This window comes from Lissotriton helveticus, chromosome 1_1 (genome assembly GCF_964261635.1).
Source record: "Lissotriton helveticus chromosome 1_1, aLisHel1.1, whole genome shotgun sequence".
NCBI lineage: Eukaryota > Metazoa > Chordata > Amphibia > Caudata > Salamandridae > Lissotriton > Lissotriton helveticus.
Window position 1 is genome coordinate 1,642,030,104 of NC_136057.1, and position 22,879 is coordinate 1,642,052,982.

The 22,879-nt window shown below is 48.1% G+C and overlaps 1 protein-coding gene and 1 long non-coding RNA gene across 5 annotated transcripts in view; one reads left to right on the forward strand and one right to left on the reverse strand.

The window, feature by feature from the left end:
• The window catches only part of LOC144829512 (uncharacterized), a 354,617-nt gene extending 337,401 nt beyond the window's left edge, over positions 1-17,216 (forward strand). For all 3 annotated transcript variants that reach the window (XR_013610689.1, XR_013610691.1, XR_013610690.1), the window contains one exon: positions 16,475-17,216. This is a non-coding gene — a long non-coding RNA (uncharacterized LOC144829512). The remainder of the gene's footprint in view (positions 1-16,474) is intronic.
• The window catches only part of AGAP2 (ArfGAP with GTPase domain, ankyrin repeat and PH domain 2), a 1,117,996-nt gene that overhangs the window by 427,977 nt on the left and 667,140 nt on the right, over positions 1-22,879 (reverse strand). For both annotated transcript variants that reach the window (XM_078688707.1, XM_078688698.1), the window contains exons 4-6: positions 16,522-16,607; positions 7,775-7,916; positions 4,165-4,299 (exon numbers count right to left, since the gene is read on the reverse strand). In XM_078688707.1, the coding sequence (XP_078544833.1) occupies positions 4,165-4,299; positions 7,775-7,916; positions 16,522-16,607 (363 nt within the window). The remainder of the gene's footprint in view (positions 1-4,164; positions 4,300-7,774; positions 7,917-16,521; positions 16,608-22,879) is intronic.

Consider the following 22,879-nt stretch of genomic DNA (forward strand, 5'->3'; position numbering starts at 1 on the left):
CTTCAGTGCAATGTTAGTTTCTTAGCCAAACGTTTCTACTCTCTTTCTTTGAGTTTCTAGCTAGCAACAGTTTCTATTTTCCATCATATTTTAATCAGCATTTTCAAGACGTGTTCCAAAATTGAATTTTTAATATGTAACAACTTTGTTTTTCACATCCTGTTTCAGAAATGTTATATTCCGAACAGAAGCTCTAGGGTTCCAAGACATATCTAGCTTATCATGTCTTCTGGAAGCATGAAACCCGTTATAAAAATGAAATAACATAATTCAGCAACATCTTTGAATATTCCCAGATTTTCTAATTAAGGATGCTATTTTCAAACACAAATAAAGGTGGGGAAACTGGCATATTCCCCCAAGTCCTACCTTCTAACATAGGTGCTCTGATGGTAGGCTGCTCGCAGTCTCTTTCTGCAGCTTAAGCAGAACTTAAAAGTTCACTGCATCACTTCTACCTCTTGCAGTCCGGACGCCGGTCAAACAATTTATAAACCTCAACTTCCCAAATTGTTGTTCTTTATGTTGCTCATTAGAAAATTCCCCTCAACTCCAAATATCCCCTCCACGTCTCTTCCCTTCTTGCTCCCACTATGTTTTATGAAAATCATTTTTTGCTAGGACAGTATGTTATTGCTTGTTCTGTATTTTGCACCAGTGAACGTTGTGCCATAAGCAGGACATCTCATTGTGGATTCCTCTTCAAAGACAGGGCACTAGGACAAATTTGTTTCATTTTCTCACATGTTAACTGACTGAGGTAAACTGGAACGGGAGTACACGCACATACACACGACTGTGATTATATGTGTCCATAAATACATACTTAAATGACCAAACATACATAACCCTTAAGATCTATCACACCAAGCCATCGAAGAAGGAACTTCTATTCATCATCTGTAATTCTGTGATGTCCGTTTATCCTTCCCGCATTTCACACTATGATGTGATCTCTGGTTAGGTCCTGTATTGTGCATTAATCCAGCATAGAGCGCACCTATCCGGGCAGGGACCGTGATGTGGAAGAGTCAAGAACATTTTTTGTTGAACCTTTTTGTAACGTGTTTCCTTTTTAAAAACTAAATTTCATCCACACCGAGTACTACTCTTACGCCCAAATGTTCCTAGTAGAGGAAAGTGGCATTTCTATTTCTTTTATGGAATTGTAGATAGTTTCGTCATTTTTTCGGACTGTAGGAAACTACTGTAGACCCAGTATATTTTTGACCAGGGTTTTGAAGAGGATTTTAAGGTGCTATATTTTAGATTGGACTGATATTAAGTATTTTGATTTGCTCCTTTTAAAAAATAAAATGATTGGTTTTACAAATCCTCTCTCTGAAAGTAGCTAATGCCTGCTTTATGTTTCGTCCTGAAATCGGGAAAAAAATATATATAAAAACACCTATGAGACCTTGATCCAGAAAAGACACCGGTCCTTGGTCTTAGCATGAATGAAAAAGACACCGGTCCTTGGTCTTAGCATGAATGAAAAAGAATCCGGTCCTTGGTCTGAGCATAAATGAAAAAGACACCGGTCCTTGGTCTTAGCATAAATGAAAAAGACACAGGTCTTTGGTCTGAGCATAAATAAAAGATGAAAAAGGGCAAGTGCAGTACATATTCCTGTTGCCAGCAATGTCACATTGAGGACGTTTAGGAGGACGGGCCATGGATGCATCTCCGCCTTAATTAGACAAGCTCAGAAGCTCCAAGAAATAATGTCATTAAGTGAATCCAGGCGAGGCCCATGTCAGATTTTAAAGAGAACAATATAAATGAGCTTCACTTACAGTCACTGAACGTACATTCAATTTATTGGATCTGCAGACAGTTTGAGTTATGCTTATAGCACCTACACTTAGTCCTCATGTTCTCAGCTCCTTTGGGTGCAGAGTCCCTAGAACACCGTAGTGTGCATAGGCAGTGGATTGTAGAGAAGGGATTACGTTACTCTGGACTACAAGAGGCCTCCGATGCTTGATTGCCTTATTCTGAGTGCCGCATGAATACTGCGATCGACTGCAATCCTGTTTGCACTTGATAGTCTGAGTTGTCCTGTCAATTTGAATTCCACAGTTTTTCCATCACAAATGTCCCCACGGGGGGAGGCATGGTTTTTCAATGAAGTAAAACACACATTTTGACTTTCCATCTACTCTCCGGAGATGGTAATTCAATGGTAAAACTGCACTGGGAAGAGTGTGACTGAATAACTAAATAAAGTATCCCTATGTCCCTGGGTATTCATACCTCCTGATAGTTCCACCACTGTTGGAACGCGGGGCAGTATATCATTGTCCATTGAGCCCTATAGTGTTTAGGACTTCTTAGAGAGGATGATTCAGGATTTGTCCCTCCTTGTTCGCTGGCTTCTGTTTCTACCAGGCAACTGAATATCCTTAGAGAGCCCACATGGGTGTTTGCTACTTTTCCACCAGCACCCAGCCATTATGGCATTCACTGCCTCTTGACCTAAGTTCATTTCTAATTGGCTTACGCTTTGAAAACTCTCAGTATAAATCTAGACTCAATTACAGCACCAAGAAGTATATAGAAGAAATCACGTATTAAACCAGTTAGATACTTCACGGGTTGAGCACCCGTATGTGCTGAAATTGTGATTCACAGGTTTCATTCCTTAAATGTTGGTTAAAGGCTTCACCTTTGTGCGGTACATAAACAAGTACCAATGAGCACCTATCAGACAAGCTCCAAAAATCATATAGAGCTACAGATGGGTAACAGTCAAATAACGGGGACGTTTTTCATTGAGGGGTGAGTGATATCAAATAGACAAGAGTGAAGCTCGAGTTGTCTTTGATGGGATTCAGAACCCTAATGTGAAAAGAAACTCAATTTTTTTACCCATCTATAAGTTTATGTTCTGTGTGTCCCTGAAAATCATCTAACCCTGCTTCCAGCCGCTTCTTAGGGGCAGAGGAGCCATTGGAGAGACACACATAACATGGCCTCTCCTTCCTATCCCCATCCAACCCCACCACCCACTGTACTTTCCCTTCCCCTACCTTCCAGAAGCTGTTCGCTGTGCTTTCCATCAGAGCAGAGAGCCAGTGCTGTGATGAAAGGCTCTCAGAAAAGGAATTCATGTCTAACACTAACAGTGAGAAACAACTTTTGTTTGTAACAAAATATCCAAATTTATAATCTTGTACCCACGGTAGTGGCGCTCAGCGAGAGCCAGACACAACAATCCAGTTTGCGTTGAGCTTTTTAAGAGTCTACACTCTACAGCATGTTAAGGCCAATGAAGGATTTCCATGCCAAAGCAGTTCATGTGGGGATTTCAAAAGTCTCACTTGTGAATACGGAACCAAACATGCAAAAAAATTCCCCTGGTTGGGTTTAGAAAACCTTACTTCTACTTTTTATTACTGAAACTTGTCTTTTAAAGATCTGTGGTTGAATTAGTCATCCAGTTCAGTTAATCATTGCTACGTCATAAGTGGTGGTTTTAGGCCAGGGTAAATCTTCCAGAGGTTCTTCTATTAATTTGTCTGATTATCAGTGGTTCAATAAAGAAAAACAAGCGTCAGCATCTGTGACAAAAAGTTTTTTGAAAATAGATTTAGCAGTAATGTGCTTTTTTAGATGCTTGGCATGACGTCATCACTTTTCAATAATCGTTTTTAGGCTTCTCAGACGACATATAAAAATTCTCTTCTTTGAGCTGGATATTGCTGCTTTAATAGGGATTGGTTTCAGGTTTTTGGAAGCAGTATATTGTATTACGGTGTGGAAAAGTACTTCAGGATAGAAGGACACAGCCTTTTACTGTAGATGTAACGTAGTTAATGTGAACCGCCAGCGGTGTGTACACTATCACAACCATAACACCCAGAAGAGGGAGTTCCACCTTCCTGAAAGGGCTAGTTCAATAGACGGTGGCACCCCGTGTCTTGTTCTGGCATTTTGTGAAGGTAAAAATATGTCCTGCTGTGAACTGAAAAAGAAAGGGTCAGAAGAGACAAAGCATTGTAACACATAAACAAAGCTAAAAAACCACAACTAGGCAACAATTCCAATGTAAGTAATGGTGTGTTGTACTGTGATGCTGCTTCTGCTTGCATGTAAACCTAACACCACTGACTGCTCAGGTCCTGAGTGTGTCCCAGCCCAAGAGACACCTGCATGTCCTACCTTCGTTGAAGACCCTGTCCACGTTCAGCCCATAGGTGGCACACGTCTCGTAGTACATACACCGCTTCATGTCCGCACACAGGGCTCGGGCCCGCGCGTCATCCACCACCCTCTTGTTGTTGGAGTTGATTTTGTCTACAATACAGAACAAATTCGCTTTTAAGCTCAAAAAGATCAGCTTGACCTACAACTCAAGCTACTTCAACGCTCATTTTTACCACATGCACAAACACAGTATAAGATGATTTCAAAGTCACATCTTTTTCTCTATGAATTTTTAAATGATTGCTCCAGCCTAATGCTGATTTCCAGTGGTGGAAGTACTCAGTACCATGTTTTGCCAAGCAGCACTCATCAATTCAAATACTGGTTGAATGTAGCAGCCATGCCAAGGGTGGGCACTTGGCATGCTATTATATTTGTTGAAGCCTAACTCACATGTAGTCAACATCAACTGTTTATGAAGAAAAAGAGGTAACTCAGGAACACATGAATCTTAACTTCCAATCTACCCATCAGTGGTGCCATCCAACTGTTAGCACACTGTGCTGCCCTCAGTGTAACACCTAAACTGCCTTTACTGGTATCTTAAGTGCAGCCAACATAGTGTGCTGCCACTAATACCTGAAACTCCTTCTTAACGGGCTGTGTTGCACTTTAGGTTTTCATCTACTGCTGCGCTCAGGGGTAGGTATCCAGCTCATTGTTAATGCCCTGTGCAGACGTCCATTGTGTTGTGTCACCGTTACCACACTATCTTACCGTCAGTGATGCCACCTAACTTTTCTTAATACGCTGCATCTGCGCTGTATTCCATGGCATCATTTCTTTTTCAAGAATCAATTCGAATTTCAACTCCTTGTGAACATACAGTGCTGCAATGAGTGGTTTCATCTCATTTTTATCAGCACGTGCTTCCCCTAAAAGTGTTCGCTCGTTCCACACATATCTTGCCCTCAATAGTGCCATCTCACCGTGAACAGCTGTGGACATTGTCACCTGTGTATTGTGTCATTGCTAATACACCATGCTTCAAAGCTGTCATCGTATTGTTAACACACTGGGCTTCCCTGAGTGGTGTTGTGTCATTGCCACCAGGCTGTGCAGCCCCAGTGCTGCACTCTCTTTGTTCCTATCCAGTGCCACCCCTCATGGTTTCACCTCAATGTTGACCTGGGGCCTATTCAAAAAAGCATTTTAGAGTCCCTAAAGCACGGGTACTCATAGTACGGCCCGCGGGCCGCCAGCGGCCCGGCAAGCCTTTATTAGCGGCCCGTGGACCTTGCAGACATCATACCTGTGTTGATTTTTTTTTACAGAGTGTCAGCTCTATGGGGGCCGGGTGATTCCAGAGATAGAGGGGAGCTGCAAGGGCGCTAAGAAGAGGCGAAACACATCAAAGCCTCATTAACAAGTAAATGGTCTTTTAACGACCTGTGAAGTACTGGGGTGCGGCTGTGTGTGTGCCTGGGAAGCTGACTCAGCCCAGGCTGACACACACGCCGGGTGAGGGACAGCAGGGAGTGAGAGCTGGGTGAGGGGAGACAGATAGAGACAGAGACAGATAGAGACCTGTAGAGATAGAGGGAGAGGCAGATAGAGAGAGGGGCATACAGAGCTAGATAGAGACAGGGACAGACAGACAGATAGAGGCAGAGACAGATAGAGGTAGAGACAGACAGGGACAGACAGCGATAGAGGGAGAGAGACAGAGAGAGAGACAGAGACAGACGGAGACAGGGACAGATAGAGGCAGAGACAGGGACAGGGACAGACAGATAGAGGCAAAGACAGAGACAGACCGTGGCAGAGACACAGAGACACGGTGAGGGGGACGGAGGGAGACAGAGGGAGACAGAGAGAGGGAGGGAGAGGGAGGGCGAGAGAGGGAGCCCGAGAGAGGGAGACAGAGGGAGGGAGTCAGGGGGAGACGGAGTGAGGGAGAGGGAGACAGAGAGAGGGAGACAGAGGGAGACAGAGGGAGACAGACAGAGGGAGACAGAGAGGAAGACAGATAGGGAGACAGAGAGAGAGAGAGAGGGAGGCAGAGGGAGGGAGACAGACAGGGAGGAGGGCAACAGTGGGAAGGAGACAGCAGGAGGGAGACAGAGAGATGGAGACAGAGAGAGGGAGACAGAGAGAGGGAGACAGAGAGAGAGGGCGACAGAGGGAGGGAGACAGAGGGGGGAGACAGCGGGAGGGAGTCAGGTGGAGACGGAGTGAGGGAGAGGGAGGGAGAGAGAGGGAGACAGAGGGAGGGAGACAGGGAGGGAGACAGGGTGAGAGACATAGGGAGGGAGACATAGGGAGGGAGACAGAGGGAGGGAGACAGAGAGAGACAGAGAGAGGGAGGGAGAAGGAGGGAGACAGACGGAGGGAGACAGAGGGAGGGAGTCAGGTGGAGGGAGTCATGTGGAGGGAGTCAGGTGAAGAGGGAGTCAGGTGGAGAGGGAGACAGAGAGAGGGAGACAGACAGAGGGAGTCAGAGGGAGAGGGACATAGGGAGGGAGACAGAGGGAGACAGAGAGATACAGAGGGAGACAGAGAGAGAGGGAGACAGAGAGAGAGGAAGACAGAGGGAGGGAGACAGAGAGAGAGGGAGACAGAGGGAGGGAGACAGGGGGAGGGAGACAGAGAGAGGAAGACAGAGAGAGGGAGACAGGGAGAGAGAGAGAGAGAGCAAGGGAGACAGAGGGACGGAGACAGAGGGAGACAGATAGAGGGAGAGAGAGATAGACAGACAGAGACAGCAGGAGGGAGACAGATAGAGGGAGACAGAGGGGGAGAGGGAGACAGAGAGAAAAGGGGAGGGAGACAAAGAGAGAAAGAGGGAGACAGAAAGTGAGTGAGACAGAGGGAGAGAGAGATAAGGAGAGAGGGAGGGAGAGAGAGATAGAGAGAGGGAGGGAGACAGGGAGAGAGAGAAATAGAGAAAAAGAGAGAGAGAGAGAGAGAGATGTGTGTATGCCGGGTCTGTAGTTGCAATGAAGTCTCTCATGCAGCTTAATGCAAGCAATCGATTGGAGGTGAAATATAGACTGACACTGCCAATAGCATCAGGTGAGAGATGAGGGCCTTCCACTGGGCAGAGCAAAAGACCGAAATGAAAAAGTGTCAAATCAATGCAGAAAAGGCTGGTTGAAAATAAACAGCGGTTGAAAGGGGTGGGCATTAAGTTCACTCTATGTATACTCTATGGCACCGGTCTGTATGAAATCTGTGCTTGATGCACCTTTCAGCAGGGGTGACATGGATAAAACCAGCCTCATATGGCAACAGGCTCCAGGGCACAGAACTAGAGGAGTGGCCCTGATTGAGTTTGCATCATTTAATTTACCAGAGTCAATGTATTTATTTATCTTTTGCAGTTTTATGTAGCGTGAAATTGGCCAAATGGTATTAGAGCGCTTAACATGAGAGCGAGATTGCTTTCCTAATGTTAAGCACAGAGAGATTACATGAATTGCCCAGAATCACAAGATGCTGAGCCGACGCCGAGACTCGTGCCTACTTCTCCAGGTCGAGAGTAAGCAGCCTGGCTGTAAGGCCACACGTCCTCCCTCATGGAAATGGACATCTTTCATTTAAATCAGTGTAAACGTGCCCTTACCTTGAGTCCCAACCAGGGCGATGACGATGTCGGACACGGCGCGATAGTTGGCTAGCAGGGAGTAGTACTGGAATATGTCCTGGAAGCTCGCCTCGTTTTCTAGACTGAACACGAAGATCACCGCATCCACCCAGCTCGCAAACTAGACGGCAATGACAAGAGAGGAGGAAGTGAATGTCCAAACCGGTCCTAGGAAGAGAGTTAAAAGCACACACACACACACACGAAGCAGCGCAGGCCGGCTCGAGTTACAGCGCAGTAGTCGCCTGTCTGTGAGCGAGGAGGGGCGCTGAATAATTCATGATGACGCTTCTGTGTGTGCACGGCTCTGGACTAGACACTGAGCGCTAAGGACACAGGCCTCTTCCTCGTCAAAACTGCATTCTGGCCCACCTGTCCTTTTAAATATGCACACCCTGAGGGCAAAGTCAGCGATACCGACTGTAGTGATGGCTCAAACCATTATCCCAAACGGAAAACATTCAGGGGCGGACAGGAAATCAAAAACAACCCTGCCAAAAAGATTCACAGCAGTACCAGGCTGCAATAAGCCGAGCAGTCCTCTAGCCTGCAGCCTACCAGGTAAATGCCAAAGTGACAGTAACCCCAGTCCTGGCTGAAAGCATTTTTTTTAATCAGTCTAATAATTTCGAATTCTTTCTGACGTACCTGCAGGGACATAACATAGTATGAGGGGTGGTTTTTTTTTTTAAACAAATTTTGAGTTTATAAAGATCAGTACAGGATTTCCATACGATGATAGACTTGTAGATAATAACATTTGGTGTAGGATAAAGAGTACAGTCCACAATTCATCCAGCATCGTAGCATTACAAACTATAAACAAAAACAACAATAGTTTGAGGGGTGTTTTAATATCCTCAGGCACTTGCCCATCTGGTCTTTTTAGTCTGATAGGCAGAAAGTTACTCTAAAATGTTTTCTACACTTCGCATTGGTGGAAAGTGTTTCATGATTATACTGCCCTTCGTCTGAATTATGAAACCACTGCTGTTTGTTTAACAGTACCTAGACAGGTCAGGATGTGTGTACCATTTTAGCGAAGCATCTTATTAATAGGAGTCACCAGGAAGCAAAAACATGTTGGGGCATATTACCAATCCCCTATCTCCACCACAGCGTCACTTTTTGTGATGTTGTGGTGGCGATAGGGTCATCACCCTATTGCCAAGGCAGTGTTAAACCACATAACGTGGCTAAAAGCCACGTTAAGTGGCTTAACGCTGCCTTGGTAATAGGGCCCCTTTCACGCTAAAATTAGCGTGAAAGGGGCATGCAGTGGATGTTGCGGTGGGTGTTCTCTGCATCCTGCTTTCTAAAGGTTCTCCATGGGCTTGAATTGAGCTGGCCTCCTGTTGAAAGTCTCAGGGCCATCAAAGATTTCACCTGCAGCACCTGGGCTACTCTGCTGAGATCCCTTCTCTGCCAATGGGGTGCCAAATCCAGTTTCTGGGTCATTGTAAGTGGGTTGCTGTGCTAAAATAAAACATTGACTTGAAGCACGTGTCCGGAACCGGCACCACACTTCGACAGAATGCCGCTGCCAGTACTGGATCAGTGGTCCCACTGAACGGAACAAGCATGACTTATAACAGAAACCCCGATGTCACCGCAGCGCCTCTGAAGAAATCGCCACAGAGGAAGTCCCAAGTACAGAGTCACCGAAGTCCGTGGCGCCTGGCTCCGACCTGCTGCCACACCAGTGACCCCGTGGTGTGACATCAACGCTGCAACCTCAACGCCTTGTAGCTTGACCCTCAACGCTTCATCGACAACGCAACGCCAGCAGTACCGACACCTCACTGCAACACATCCCAGCTCCTCGCTTCATCCCCAGGCATCAGTGGCTCAATGACTCTACACCGTTTCCAGGAACTGATGCCTCACTTGCTTCATTGACACCTCACCTCCGTTGTGCAAAGCATTATCCCTAGCGCCGAAGCTCCAACGACCTACATTGTAGTAAGGAACAAACGCCACACCTGCCTATGCAGCGACTCACCTTCCTGACGTCCTGCAACATCTGTTTCTAAACATTTCGAAGGTACTGTACTGAGGATCCCTCGTGGTTGGCCTGAATTTGTAGATTCAACTCCATCATGCACGTTGAAATAGCCTTGACCAGAGCTATTTTGTTTCTAAACTCTATAACTGCATTTAACTGAAAAATCTACATCTTGACTTGATAATTTTGGATTTTTGTCGCTTTGGTTTAGTTTTACTCAGATTACTATTGGCTATTTTTCTGGAGTATGTTTGTGGTGTTTTCACTGTGTGTGTGTTTGTGTGTGTGTTTGTGCACAAATACTTTACACATTGAATCTTTAGTTTAGCTTGACTGCTCTGAGTCAAGCTACCAAAGGGTGAACACAGGTAAACTTAGTGTGTACTACACATACCCTGACTAGGATTGTGAGGCCCTACTTGGACAGGGTACATACCTCTGCCCACTAGAGACCCCATTTATAACAACTATCAACATGCAAACGTTGCACCTGACTGCCCCTCAGACACTCCCTTTCATCAGAGACATTCTGGAAACAGTGCTGTTCCACACCTATCCAACGGTATGGCGACTCTGTGATATTCAAACTGTGAGTCCGATTTTCCAGCCTCTATCCTCTATTTTTGTGAGATTGACAATGACACTACTGGGTCTCCTGTCCTACTGTATCCTGCTTGTGAAGCATGGCCACTGGCACATACAGAGTCTGCAGTGGACCTGAAATCCCAGTGGGTGCATCATCAGGGGAATCTTGCTGACATGGTCCAGATATTCATGGGGAACTGGAAAAGATCTGCAGTGGTAGCTGATGAACCACAATTGGGTCAGTGGAAGTTCCCTCTTACTTCCCCACGCAGAGTTCACATTAGTGAAAAATGCATCACTCCTGGGATGGTGGCAGCCATCTGGGAGAGGTGGAGATCATATGTCTGTCTCTGGCAGAGTCCCAGCTCTACATCAATCTTCTGGAACTTAGGGTGATTCTCTTGCATTGAAAGTCTCACTTCCATCTAGCAAAGGAAGGCTGGTTCAGTTGTTCTTGGACAACACAACCGCCATGTGATACTACAACAAACTCAGCTGTTAATGCGTTGTGGATCACAAATGGTGTCTACATCTGGAGGTGATGTAAGGTCTCATTTGAGACTGGGGACAGCCTTGGTTAAATCTATTTGCCACCACCGAGAATGGGTAATGTCAGCATTTCTGCATGCTGGAGTTTAGATAGTGGCGCTCACTCAGAGTCACGTTCTGCCTTGAGTGGAATTCAGGACACCAGTTCGCCTTTCTGCTGATGCCACTATTGCCCTGGGTTCACAAGAACATCAGGAGTGGCCAGGCCCAAGTCACCCTAGTGCCATTGGATTGGGCATGGAGAGTATGATATCCTGAATTTCTGAGCATGAGCATCTATCCTCCGGTCAGGTTGCTCCTTCGGGAGGATCTCCTGTTGCAACAATAGGGCTGAGTCCTGCTCCAAAACCTGCCAGGCCCTACCTTCATGCATGGAAATTGAGCAGGGACAGTTGAGTTTTCAATATTATTCCTGAAGTTTTTGATGCCAATTTGGCAACCAGGCATCCTTCCACTAAAACGGTCTATGCCTGCCTTCGGGCTAAGTTTGTGGTTTGGTGTTCCTCACTCCACGTAGACCCCCTTTGTACAGCTCTTGCTGAGGTTTTGTTTGTTCTTTCTTTTGGCCGGCAAGACCCTGCTCTGGGCAGTGTTAAAGGTTATTTTTTAGCCATCTTGGCTTTGTTGCAGTTGCCCGGCCAACCTTCCCTATTTAAGTCACCCGTTATGACGCAGTTTTTGTAAACATTTGTTCCCTCTGACTCCTTTTATGATGCCCCAATTGGACCTACATTTGGTCCTTACTTTTCTTATGTGTTCTTCCTTTGAGCCCCTGCATAGCTGCCCTCTGTGACTCTGAAAACAGTGTTCCTGGTGACCATTACATCGTCCAGAAAGGTAAATGAACTTCAGGCTGTGTCAGTCCAGCTTCCAAAGACCAGCTTCCTTCCTGACAAACTGGTTCTTCAGAGGTGAGCCGCTTTTCTTCCAAAGTTGATCACCTCTTTTCACATTGGCCAGAACATTACTCTGCATGCCTTCTTCGCTCTGCCTTATCTGTCCAAAGAGGAGGAGAAACTCCCTTGTTTGGATCACAAAGGACTCAGTCATTCTAAATTGATCAAACCAAAGATCACTGGATGAACAGCTCTTCATTGTGTTCGTTGGAGCAAAGGGCAAGGCTGTGCAGAAATGAGCCATCTCCAGATGGATAATACTCTGCATAAAAATCTGCTACACACTGACAAAGAAGCAACCCCCCAAAAAGCCAGTGGGCTGACTCCCCCAAGGCCAAGACTTCTACAGCCTCATTAGCACACAAGGTACCTGTCCATAGCAGCTACCAAGCTGCCACTTGGACTTCCCTCCACATATTTATAAAGCACTACTGATTGGGCAGTCATGTCCATAGTAATGGGGATTTTGCCCATTCGGTCCTCCAGCACCTTTTGGTCTAAGCCAGTTTGCAGGCCCACCTCCTGGAGGGTATGGTTTGGGTATCTATTCTATCTATTCTAAAGCGAGGAATCAGCAGTTAGAAGTCTATCAGAAGAACATGTTACTTAACTTTGGTAACAACTTTTCTGGTAGACTCTAATTAACCGCAGATTCCTCACTGACCTTCCCATCCTCTCCAATCTGTGAACTGGGCTCTTTTTCCTAAAAAGATCCTTTAGAAACGGCATACTGGTCAAAACAGTTACATTGCTTTTTTTTTTACATAGCTCAGCATTTTTGGTGTGGGATTAGTTACAAAAACATAGATGTCAGCTCACCGAGGTGGCACCTGTACAGGCACCACAATGTCACTTCCAAAGCAGACAAGAGAGACAATGAGTGTTTGGCTCCGCAGAGGTATTACTCAAGATTTTCTGGATCCAGTCTGTTGCCTGGGGAATATTCTACAGTGATGAAACCACTGTTAGATATCAATCAATCAATCATGGGTTCTTAAGCATGCTACTCACCCGTTAAGGTCTCAAGGAGCTGGGTGGGGGGGGGGGTCGCAGATCCGTTGGCCGATGAGCCAGGTCTTGAGTGCCTTCCTGAAGGTGTTCAGGGTGGCGGCGAGTCTGATGTCTGCGGGAGCTCATTCCAGGCTTTTGCCGTAGTGTGAGAGAAGGATCTTCCACCTGCTCTGGTTCTGGGGATGCGAGGGCCAGTGTGAGGTTGGAAGATCGGAGGTTCTTTTGGGTATGTGGAAGTCGATTCTGTCGTTGAAGTATGTGGGTCTGGTGCAGTGTAGGCATTTGTAGGTGTAGGTGAGGAATTTTATTATTTATTTCTTTATTTCACTTCTAAAGCGCACTATCACCTAAAAAAGGCATCCTGGTGCTGACAGACTCATATCGGAGGGGGGCCGAACTGATAGCCAGCTAGGGATTCAGGAAAAGCCATGTTTTTAAACTCCTCCTGAAGAAGAGGAGGTCGGAGGTATGTCTAAGCTCAGCCGGAAGGGCATTCCACAGTTTCGCCGCAGCCACGCCAAACAATCTACCTCCTGCTTTGGATTTCTTGAACCTAGGAATTGTCACCAACCTAGCCGAGGAGGATCGTAGGTTACGGGCCGTCGCATGCCGCATGAACTTCCTTTGTAAAGGAACATTGCCCAACCAATGGAGAGCTTTAAACGCCAAACAGAGAGACTTAAATTGAACCCTCTGTCTCACCGGGAGCCAGTGCAGCTGAGCCAGAGCCCATCCCAGGGCTAATTTTGCCGCCGCAGACTGAATTCTCTGGAGTCTATCCATAAGATAACTTGGAGACTCCAACAACAGAGAATTACAGTAGTCTAACCTACTGAGCACAGTACAACGCACCACCTCTACCCGGGCAAGAGGTGGTAACAGAGGAAGGATTTTCCTCAAGAGTCTAATAATGGCTAGACAGCCAGCTACTATCTTCGAAACCTGCGCCTCCAGGGTAAGATCGCTGTTAAACATGACACCCAGTTTCCGCACTACCTTCACTGGCTGCACCAATGGGGAGAAATCCGCAGGCCAGAAGTTGCTGGGTAGAAGAGATTGCACCCTTGGCCTTGGGCAGTATAGCACCTCCGTTTTTCCTGTATTGAATTGCAGGGAATTGGCCTTCAACCAACCCGCCGTATCTTGCAGGCAGTTGTGAAATACTTCCAGAGAAGTTGACTCATCTCCCTCCAAGGAGAGAATCAGCTGCGTATCATCAGCATAGTTAACAATTTCAATATTATATTGTTTGATGACCGCGATTAAAGGCTTCATATAGATGTTAAATAATATCGGGCTAACTGCCGAGCCTTGTGGAACGCCATGCGAGATGGTAGAAAAGGCGGATTGGAAGGGAGGGAGGGACACAACTTGTTCTCTGTCCTGAAGAAAGGACTCAAACCACACAAGGGCACTACCTGCAACCCCCACCTCTCTCAGCCTATCCAGCAGGATTCCACGGTTCACCGTATCGAAGGCGGCAGACAGGTCAAGCAGGATCAAAACACCTGCCTGACCCCTGTCTGTCCGCCAACGAAGCTCATCCAGCACGGTCACCAAGGCCGTCTCAGTGCTATGGGCTGGCCGAAAGCCAAACTGGACTTCCTCCAGGAGCTTATGCTGGTCTAGGTGTCTAGAAAGAGTGCCTGTCACCACCCGCTCTCCAATTTTTGCTGGATAAGGTAGAAGCGAGATGGGCCTGAAGTTCTTCAGGCACTCAGGATCAAGGGTGGGCTTTTTCAATAAAGGGGTCACCACCGCTTGTTTCCACTGAGGTGGAACCACTCCAGTAGTAAGCGACTGGTTACAAACCAGCCGAAGCGTGGGAAAGAGCTCAGCCTCGAACTCCCTCCAGATTTTTAGTGGAATCGGGTCAAGCGGTGACCCGGATGTAATACCAAAGGCCACTCCCCTGAACTCATCTGCAGTCAGCTGCGTGAATTCCACGAGGGACTTATCTCCCCCCCCTGTTCAGAAACGGCCCCGAAATTCAACGGGACCTGCTTCAGTGGACTGCCACAATCAGCCAATGCTAAAGGGTCAATTCCGGTTTGTTGCTGCTCCACCCCCAGATCGTCAATGATCATTTTGATTTTATCCTGAAAGAACCTAGCTAGGTTCTCACAGAGTTCCTGGGAGGGGGGGAACTCATTCTTGGCACAGTCCGGACTAATAAGGCTATTCAAAATATGAAAAATACTGCGGGAGCTATTTGGGGCATCGTGAATCACCTTAGAGAAGTGCGATGCCTTAACTCTATGGATCTCCTTCTTATAATCCACCCGCTTGGCTTTCCAAGCAAGCCTATCCCTGTCCAGGTATGCATGTCTCCACCTCCTCTCTGCTTGTTTAAATTCCAGCCTCAAATTTTTTAGGCTGTCCGTGAACCAGGGAGCTGAGGGTCTCCCCCTACTCCTATGATGTTTTAAAGGAGCAGAGGTATCCAAAACCGAAGTAATCTTCGAGCAGAGGGCGGTGTAATTCACCTCTATCTGATTGTTAGGGGAGAAACACTCCTCAACCCTGAACATGGGTGAGGCGCCTTTTTTCCGAGCGAGAGACTTCCAATCCCTGCTAACAAACTCCCTCACTTGAATTTGAACGTGACTCTTTTCTCCACGGGGAGCCAGTGGAGCCTACGTAGGTGTTGGCTGATATTTTGGTGCTGGGGGATGCCAAGGATGAGTCGGGCAGCAGTGTTCTGTATGGTCTGGAGTTTTCGGAGTAGGAATTTGTTTATACCGGTGTACAGGGCGTTTCCATAGTCCAGTCTGCTGGTGATGAGCGCGTGGGTGACTGTCTGCCTTGACTCCGGGGGGATCCATTTGAAGGTCTTGAATGAGGATGCAGAGAGTGTTGAAGCCGCAGGAGGTGACATCGTTGATCTGTCGGTTCATGGTGAGGGATGAGTCGAGTACGATGCCAAGGTTTTTGGCGTGGTTTGAGGGGGTCAGGGTGCTTCTGAGGGCGGTCGGCCACCAGGTGTTGTCCCGTGCTGAAGGGGTGGTTCCGAGGACGAGGACTTCCGTCTTCTCAGCATTGAGCTTTAGGCTGTCTACCAGATAAGGCATTACCGAAGGTAAGTAACATGTTCTTTACTGTACACCTCCATTTACTGTACACCTCCATGCTTAAATGTTAATATGTGCCGATTTAATTTGATAAAATGTGTATTCTGGGTATGTTATATGTTCCTAAAATGCTAAGCAAGCTGTGATACAGAAGTAATACATGGTGAATGATAGACAAATCATTTGTGGTGAAACAAGTTAAATGATGACCAGGTTACAATTGTCTCACTACACAGCTGTCTGATGAAGGAGAATCTGGTGTGATGGATCCACACCAGATTCTCTGAAAACCCACAGACTAAATAAGCAATTTACACTGTATGTTAATATCTCCCCAGTGGTTACCTATACATCTCACTCAGCTGTGGCACACATGGACCTACTTTTTATAACCTGCCTTACAATATAACAAGCTCCATCACTGGCATTTGAAGAAGGAGTTAGGTGCCAGCTTAGTCAGAGATTGCTTCATGTGGTGAACAATGGATACCAACTTTAAAGCATAAAGGATACATTTATTTAAGAAAAACATGCCATGTTCTTGTGCTTTTGCCCAATACAGGTAGCTGAATGGAGGCCCTCAATGCTGCCTTGGTATCAGGAGTTTACCTTTGCATCAGGAGCACCCCCTTCTTCTCGGATCAACAAGAGGTGACTTTGCCCATCCACCACTACTTCCTTCTTGAACTGTGCACCTTCAATGAAAAGGAATAAGCAAAAACAAAGATCACTCCTTCTGGTGAATATGAGCCCAACAGGGATGACAAGGCAATACACTGTATTCTCAATAGTTTGATTCCTATACTTTCATTGGTTTGGTGGGAACAGGTTATATCACATAATCACTTTCTATGCAAATGATGGAACAGCTAGACCGTTATAACTTATTGCAACTGATCAATTCTCAATGTTCAGCAACCGCACTGCCGAACGTCGCTGATTTACAGCTTGAATCGTGCTACATTTATCCAATTCATTGTATCTTAGATTGAAGTAAAAAAAAACTCAAGGGTAGAAGTAACATTAAATGACAGTGCTGCCAATATGGATCTGATGATCGAAAACAGTGCCTTACAGCTCATGACAACTTCCCAAATTCCAACTAAGTTTTGGAAATAAATAGCAGACTATACAAAAGGTATTTGGCAGAGGAATTATTTATCAGGCTCACCTGCAAAAATCAGCAGAGTGGGAACAAACGTAGTCAGAATTCACTCTTGGCTCTGAAAGGTTGTTAGGGCTCGGACAGCCAGGGGCATGTGAGGTAGGAAGGGGTAGAGCCAGGCATGTGTGTTATCTCTCAAAAGAAGGTAGGACTTTTCGGCACAGGCCATGAAATACTGGAATTACCATAGATTCTTCAATATATTTTGCCCAGCATCAAACCAAGGTCAATGGGAGTCTTACTGGTTTGATTTGTGACTGTTAGTGGCACTAGGCCAAATCATACAAGTGGGGTTGCATTTTCATCAGGACAAGTGGAGAAATGCTGGGTGGTAGGAATGTTGTGGATTTCTGCTGTTTCCGAAAGTTTACATCACAGAAATACAAGGAAAATGTGCGATATTAGGCAACATTTGAGGTTTGCCAGGCATTGCGGGTGAGAAAATGTTGTGGGATCCACCCAAGGCACACCCACTGGACTCCCCTGGCTGTCTAGTTTTCAGAAATATCAGGGTGTGGTAGCATTCCCTGTGTGGCTGCCGAGCCTGGGTCCAAACACTGGAGCTACCTCTATTGGCAATTTCTCCACATTGCGTTTTGGGGCCTTTTGCATCATGGACGCTAGGACCGGCCACACAGGTAACACTTGTAATGGTGGAAAGCAGGGGAAGGTAGGGTGGTGGGAATTTTGTGGATCCCTAAGATTCTGGAAGTTTGTATCACAGAGATGCAAGACAAATGTAAAATTTTAGTCAAAGTTTGAAATCTTCAGGGCATTGTGTGTAAGAATATGTCATGGGATCCACACAAGGCACGCCATCTTGGACTGCCCCTGGGGATTTGTTTTCAGAAATGCCTGGATTTGGTAGGTTTCCCCAGGTGACATATGACCTGACCCCTAAAAGTGCAGCCATTCAACATAGAAATAGGACGATATTGGGACTTAGCCCAACTCTGCTAGCAATATGTCTACATAAAACAGCATCCAAAAACGAAATTTCCATTCTTGTCAAAAAGATGGGGATGCTTTAACCCCGAAGGGCACTGAAAGACTGTTTGGGTCACATTGGAGATGGAGGCTAGGCCCAATGTGTGGATGCGTGGGCACGCAACTCCCTGTTATATAGTGGGCTTTCAGTCCCTCCTACCCGGAAAAATTGAAGTTAAAGACCTCTTACCTGCTACTTAGGAGGGGGCAGAAATACTGTTGCAGGTCATTTGTGGGGTGGGGTTAGTACAAATGCTCCCCTGGGCAGAAAGACATTTGGACCTAGGGGCAGAGGGGAGCATTAGTCGATTTCCAGGGGGGCTGCTCCCCCCTCTCAATACACTGCTTGATGGTGTAGTGAGCTTTCTGACCTCCACTGAAACAGATTGGAATAATACAGCTCCCAGGGAGGCAGAAATACTGCTTGGGGTCATAGGGTGGTTGAGGGCTAGGCCCAATGCCTGGGAGGGCCATTGGAAAACAGCCTGAAGAGGGCATGTGAAATGGGAACCACCCCAAACTGTTTGTACAATTTAAGACAGCAGAGCATATTCCATGACTAAAAGTTGTGTATAAAAATGAGACCAACACCACCTAACTTTGTTCCAGTTCCATGTCCTTTATGACCAAGTAAGGGAGTGCTACACAGAAATCTCAGAGGACTGCTCTACAACCAAAACTGGTGTTTGCCTAACAGCCAGCATCCCATCTGAATCCTGGACTTTATGCATGAGAAGCTGTGTGTACCTGCCCTGAAGCAGCTACAAGTCTGTTTGCCTCCTGATAGAGACAATCAGTCTACCTGGTCCTGCAAGGGGAGAGACAATTCAGGAAGAGCAAGGCCCAATGCGCACCATGTGGTTGTGGAACATCCAGGTCAAAGTAAACTGGTTAAGAGTGATCTAGGAAGGACTCTAGTGGCAATGTGCCTAGAAGAAGCCTAGCCCACTGTCACCTTCTCTGCCCACTATTCCTAACGGAGGAAGAAGAGAGCCAGAAAACGCAGCACTTTATTACCCCCAGGTCCCTCCGTCCTCGACACCTTCGTCTACAAGTGAGATAATTCTATTTCCGACAGAAAAAAAGAAAGAAGGAATGCTGGACTTACCCCCACCCCTCCTCCCACCGGGAGTACAAAAGGGTACATGTCCCAGCATTCCCTCTGTTCTTTTTTTCTGTCATTCTGACAGAGGAGATTGAAGCGCGAGAAGCTCGGAGCTCCCGCGCTGGACTTGCTTGGACGTTGTCGTCTGGATCTTTCTGCCTCTCCCCCCTTGCCGGGCTTGGGTGGAGTGGCATGGGGGCTGTTTCGCGCTGGTATGGCCACGCGTGGATGATGTTCCGTGTGGTCCAGCGCTTGCCCGATGGTCGCCCCTCCCGGTCTGCCTGGCTTTCTGGGGGGCGTGGCCTCCTGCTAGAAGCCGGTTTGGCTGTGGTTTGATGACGGATTCCGGTTTCCTCGGCCTGACTTCCGTCCTCATGGAGGTCAGGCGCTCCTGTCCCGGGCTAATTGTTTGGTGCTTAAATGGCGTGGCAGTGGTGAGTACCGCGTAGCGGTTTTTGGCGATTCCTGCTTCTTGCTACTTTCTGTTTGCTTTGTTGTGCTTCTTTGGCCATTTTCTGAAGATGGGCAAGTGTTCTAAGAAGTAACGCCATAGGGAGAGGTCGTCTTCCTCTTCCTCGAGTTCATCTCGTTCTCCTTCTGCTAGGGCAAAGTCCAGGCGCCCTGATGGGGGTGATGATGCGCGTTTGAAGCGCTTAATTAAGGAGACCATTGCTGAGATGGGTGCTGGCAGAGCTCGCAGCAGGGGGGCGGCTTCTGCTCCTGTTTCTTCGGACTCCTCTGGGGATGAGTCTGCGGTGGCAGGGGACTCTGACCTCAAGGGGAAGTATGTTGACAAGGACGCTCTGCCGGATATTTTGCGTCATGTCAAGGAGAACATGGGCTTCGCTGATGTGGCTACCCCCAGTACTTCTGGTAGTTCTTTGCTGAGGCAGTTCCAGAGTTCTGCCACGGTGGATGTCCCGGTGCACCCCTTTATTAAGGATGTTTTGAAGCTGGAGTGGGCTGATCCTGATCATATTCTGGTTCCGCGTTTTATGACCTGGCTTTACCCCCTGCAGGATATGCCTTCGGAGCTCCCAGATTCGATCCCCATTGACTCTTTTGTGGCAAGTTTGGTGGGTCGCACTTCCTTGTCGGAGGACGCTGTGCTGAAGGATCCTGTGGACAAGAAATGCTGACGTTGCTCTCCGGAAAGTGTATTCTGGCTCCCATCTGGCCTTGAGGGCTGGTGTCTATGGTACTTACGTGTCGCAGTCCTTGCTGTCTGACATTAAGTCCCTCTATCAGTCTATGGATGATGCCACGGACTGTTCCACTCTTCTTGGACACATCGAGCGTCAGGCGGAGCTGCTTTCTGATGTCTCTTTTGACGTGGTGCGGGCGGCTGCCCTCTCCGGCGGCGCTTGTGTGGCGGCTCGTCGCAGTCTTGTACTGAAGGACTGGAAGACGGACTCTGCGCAGAAGTCTTGTGCTCTGCGTATGCCCTACCAGGGTTCTATGCTGTTTGGGGGGGAGTTGGAAGACAAATTGCACAAGCTATTTAAGAAAAAGAAGCACTCTTCTTCTTTTAAGGCTTCTTCTGCTGCCCCTGCTCCCTTTAAGCCTCGGCCTTTCTTCCACCCTTCTTCTCATAGGCAGTTTCGGAAGGGCCAGGGGAGGTTTTCTTCTGGTCGGGGTCGGGATCGTAAGGCTAGGTCCCCTCCTCCTGCTAAACCCCGTTCCTGACTTCTTGGCTGTGGTTCCCGGGTTGTTGGTAGGAGAGCGGCTGCGCTTCTTCCTGGACGCCTGGGTTCAGTCCTGTTCCGATGCTTGGGTGTTGGACATCTTGCGCGAGGGTTATCTGGTGGAGTTCTCTGCCCCCCCCCCCGGACTCCGGTGTCCGCCCAACTCCTTGGCCTGCATGCCGATCCAAAAGGTTTCATCTCTCTCGAGGGGTGGAGGATATATTTTCCTAAAGGGGGCCATTCAGGAGGTCCCTCCTGCAGAGTTGGGGTCGGGCTTTTATTCCCTGATTTTTCTGGTGCCCAAGGTCACGGGGGGTTACCGTCTGGTTCTGGATTTGAGGGTTCTGAACAGGTGGGTTCTGAGAATTCCCGTTCGCATGGGGACGTTGCAGAAGGTGATTCCTTTGGAGCTTCCGGGACACTTCATGTGTACCCTGGATCTTCAGGATGCCTACTACCACGTTCTGGTGCATCCTCGGTCCAGTCGCTTCCTGAGGTTTTGTGTTCAGGGGCGTCACTTCCAGTTTTGTGTGTTGCCCTTCGGTCGGCGGTCTGCCCCGAGGGTTTTTACAAAGGTGGTGGCTCCCTTGGTGGCTTGGCTTCATCTTCAGGGGGTGATGGTGTACCCCTACTTAGATGACTGGCTGATTCATGCTCCATCCCGGGTCCTGTTGTTGGAGGCGCGGGAGTTGGTTTGCTCCGCGTTGTGTCGGCACGGGTTCCTGATCAACATCCCGAAGTGTCAGTTGTCCCCGTCTCAGGACTTGGTGTTCATTGGGCCCGGTTTCGTACGGACCTCAACCGTGTGTTCCTGCCTGTCCCTCGTGTCCTGACCCTGGTTTCCCTGGCTTGGCTGTTTCGGGCTGGGGGTTGTTTTCCGGTCCGCCTCTGGTTGCGGCTTATGGGTCTGATGGCAGCGACGGTCTTTACGGTGGCTTGGATTCGGTTCCGCCTGCGCCCCCTGTGGAGTTATCTTCTGTCCCATTGGGATCCTGTGTCTGGGAATTTGGGGTTCCTTCTGCCTGTGTCTCCCGTGGTCCTTCCGACTCTTGTTTGGTGGTCGACCGGGTTGCATCTGTCTCGGGGTCTTCCTCTGCAGCCTACCCCTTCTCTGGTTTTGACTACAGATGCGAGCTCCCTGGGGTGGGGGGCGACCTTGGGGTCTCAGTCCCTTCAGGGTCGTTGGTCCATCCTGGAGTATCGCCGCTCCTCCAATTGGAGGGAACTGACGGCGGTTTGTCGGGCTGTGATGGGGTTTCGTGCCATGCTCCTGGGTCGGAACGTTCTGGTGCGTTCCGACAATGTGGTGACTGTGGCGTATCTGAACCATCAAGGGGGGGATCCGTTTGGCCTCTCTGAACGCTGTGGTTGTTCCCCTGTTCTGTTGGGCAGAGGGTCACCTTCTGTCTCTGACGGCAATTCACATTCGGGGAGTGGACAACTTTGTGGCGGATGCCCTGAGTCGTTGCTTTCCGGGGTCGTTGGAGTTGTCTCTCACCCAGGTGGCGTTTCGGCTTGTGTGCGTTAGGTTTGGGCGTCCCTTTCTGGACCTCTTTGCCTCCCGGCAGAATGCGCAGCTGTCTCGCTTCTGCTCCCGATTCCTGCAGGAAGGTTGTTGGGGGGTGGATGCCCTGTCGGTTCCTTGGCCTCCGCGCCTGCTTTATGCCTTTCCTCCCCTGGCGCAGATTCCTCGGTTTTTGGCGCGCTTGTGTCTGGAGTCTCGGGATGTGGTTGTGGTCCTGCCCTTTTGGCCTCGGAGGTCTTGGTTTCCGACGGTTCGTCTGTTGGCGATCCAGGGCCCTTGGTTTCTCCCCCTGTCCCCGTCTCCCCTGCGTTCGTCCCCGTCCCTGTCTCTTCTCCGGTTGTGGCTGTCGGTGTGGAGGTTGAGAGGCAGGGGTGGCGGCGACGTGGCTTCCCTGAGCATTTAGCTGTGCCTCTTCAGGGTTCCCGTAGACCTTCTACCCTCCGATCTTATGATCGTCATTGGAGTAATTTCAGTCGTTGGTGTGCGGGGTTGGGCCTTTC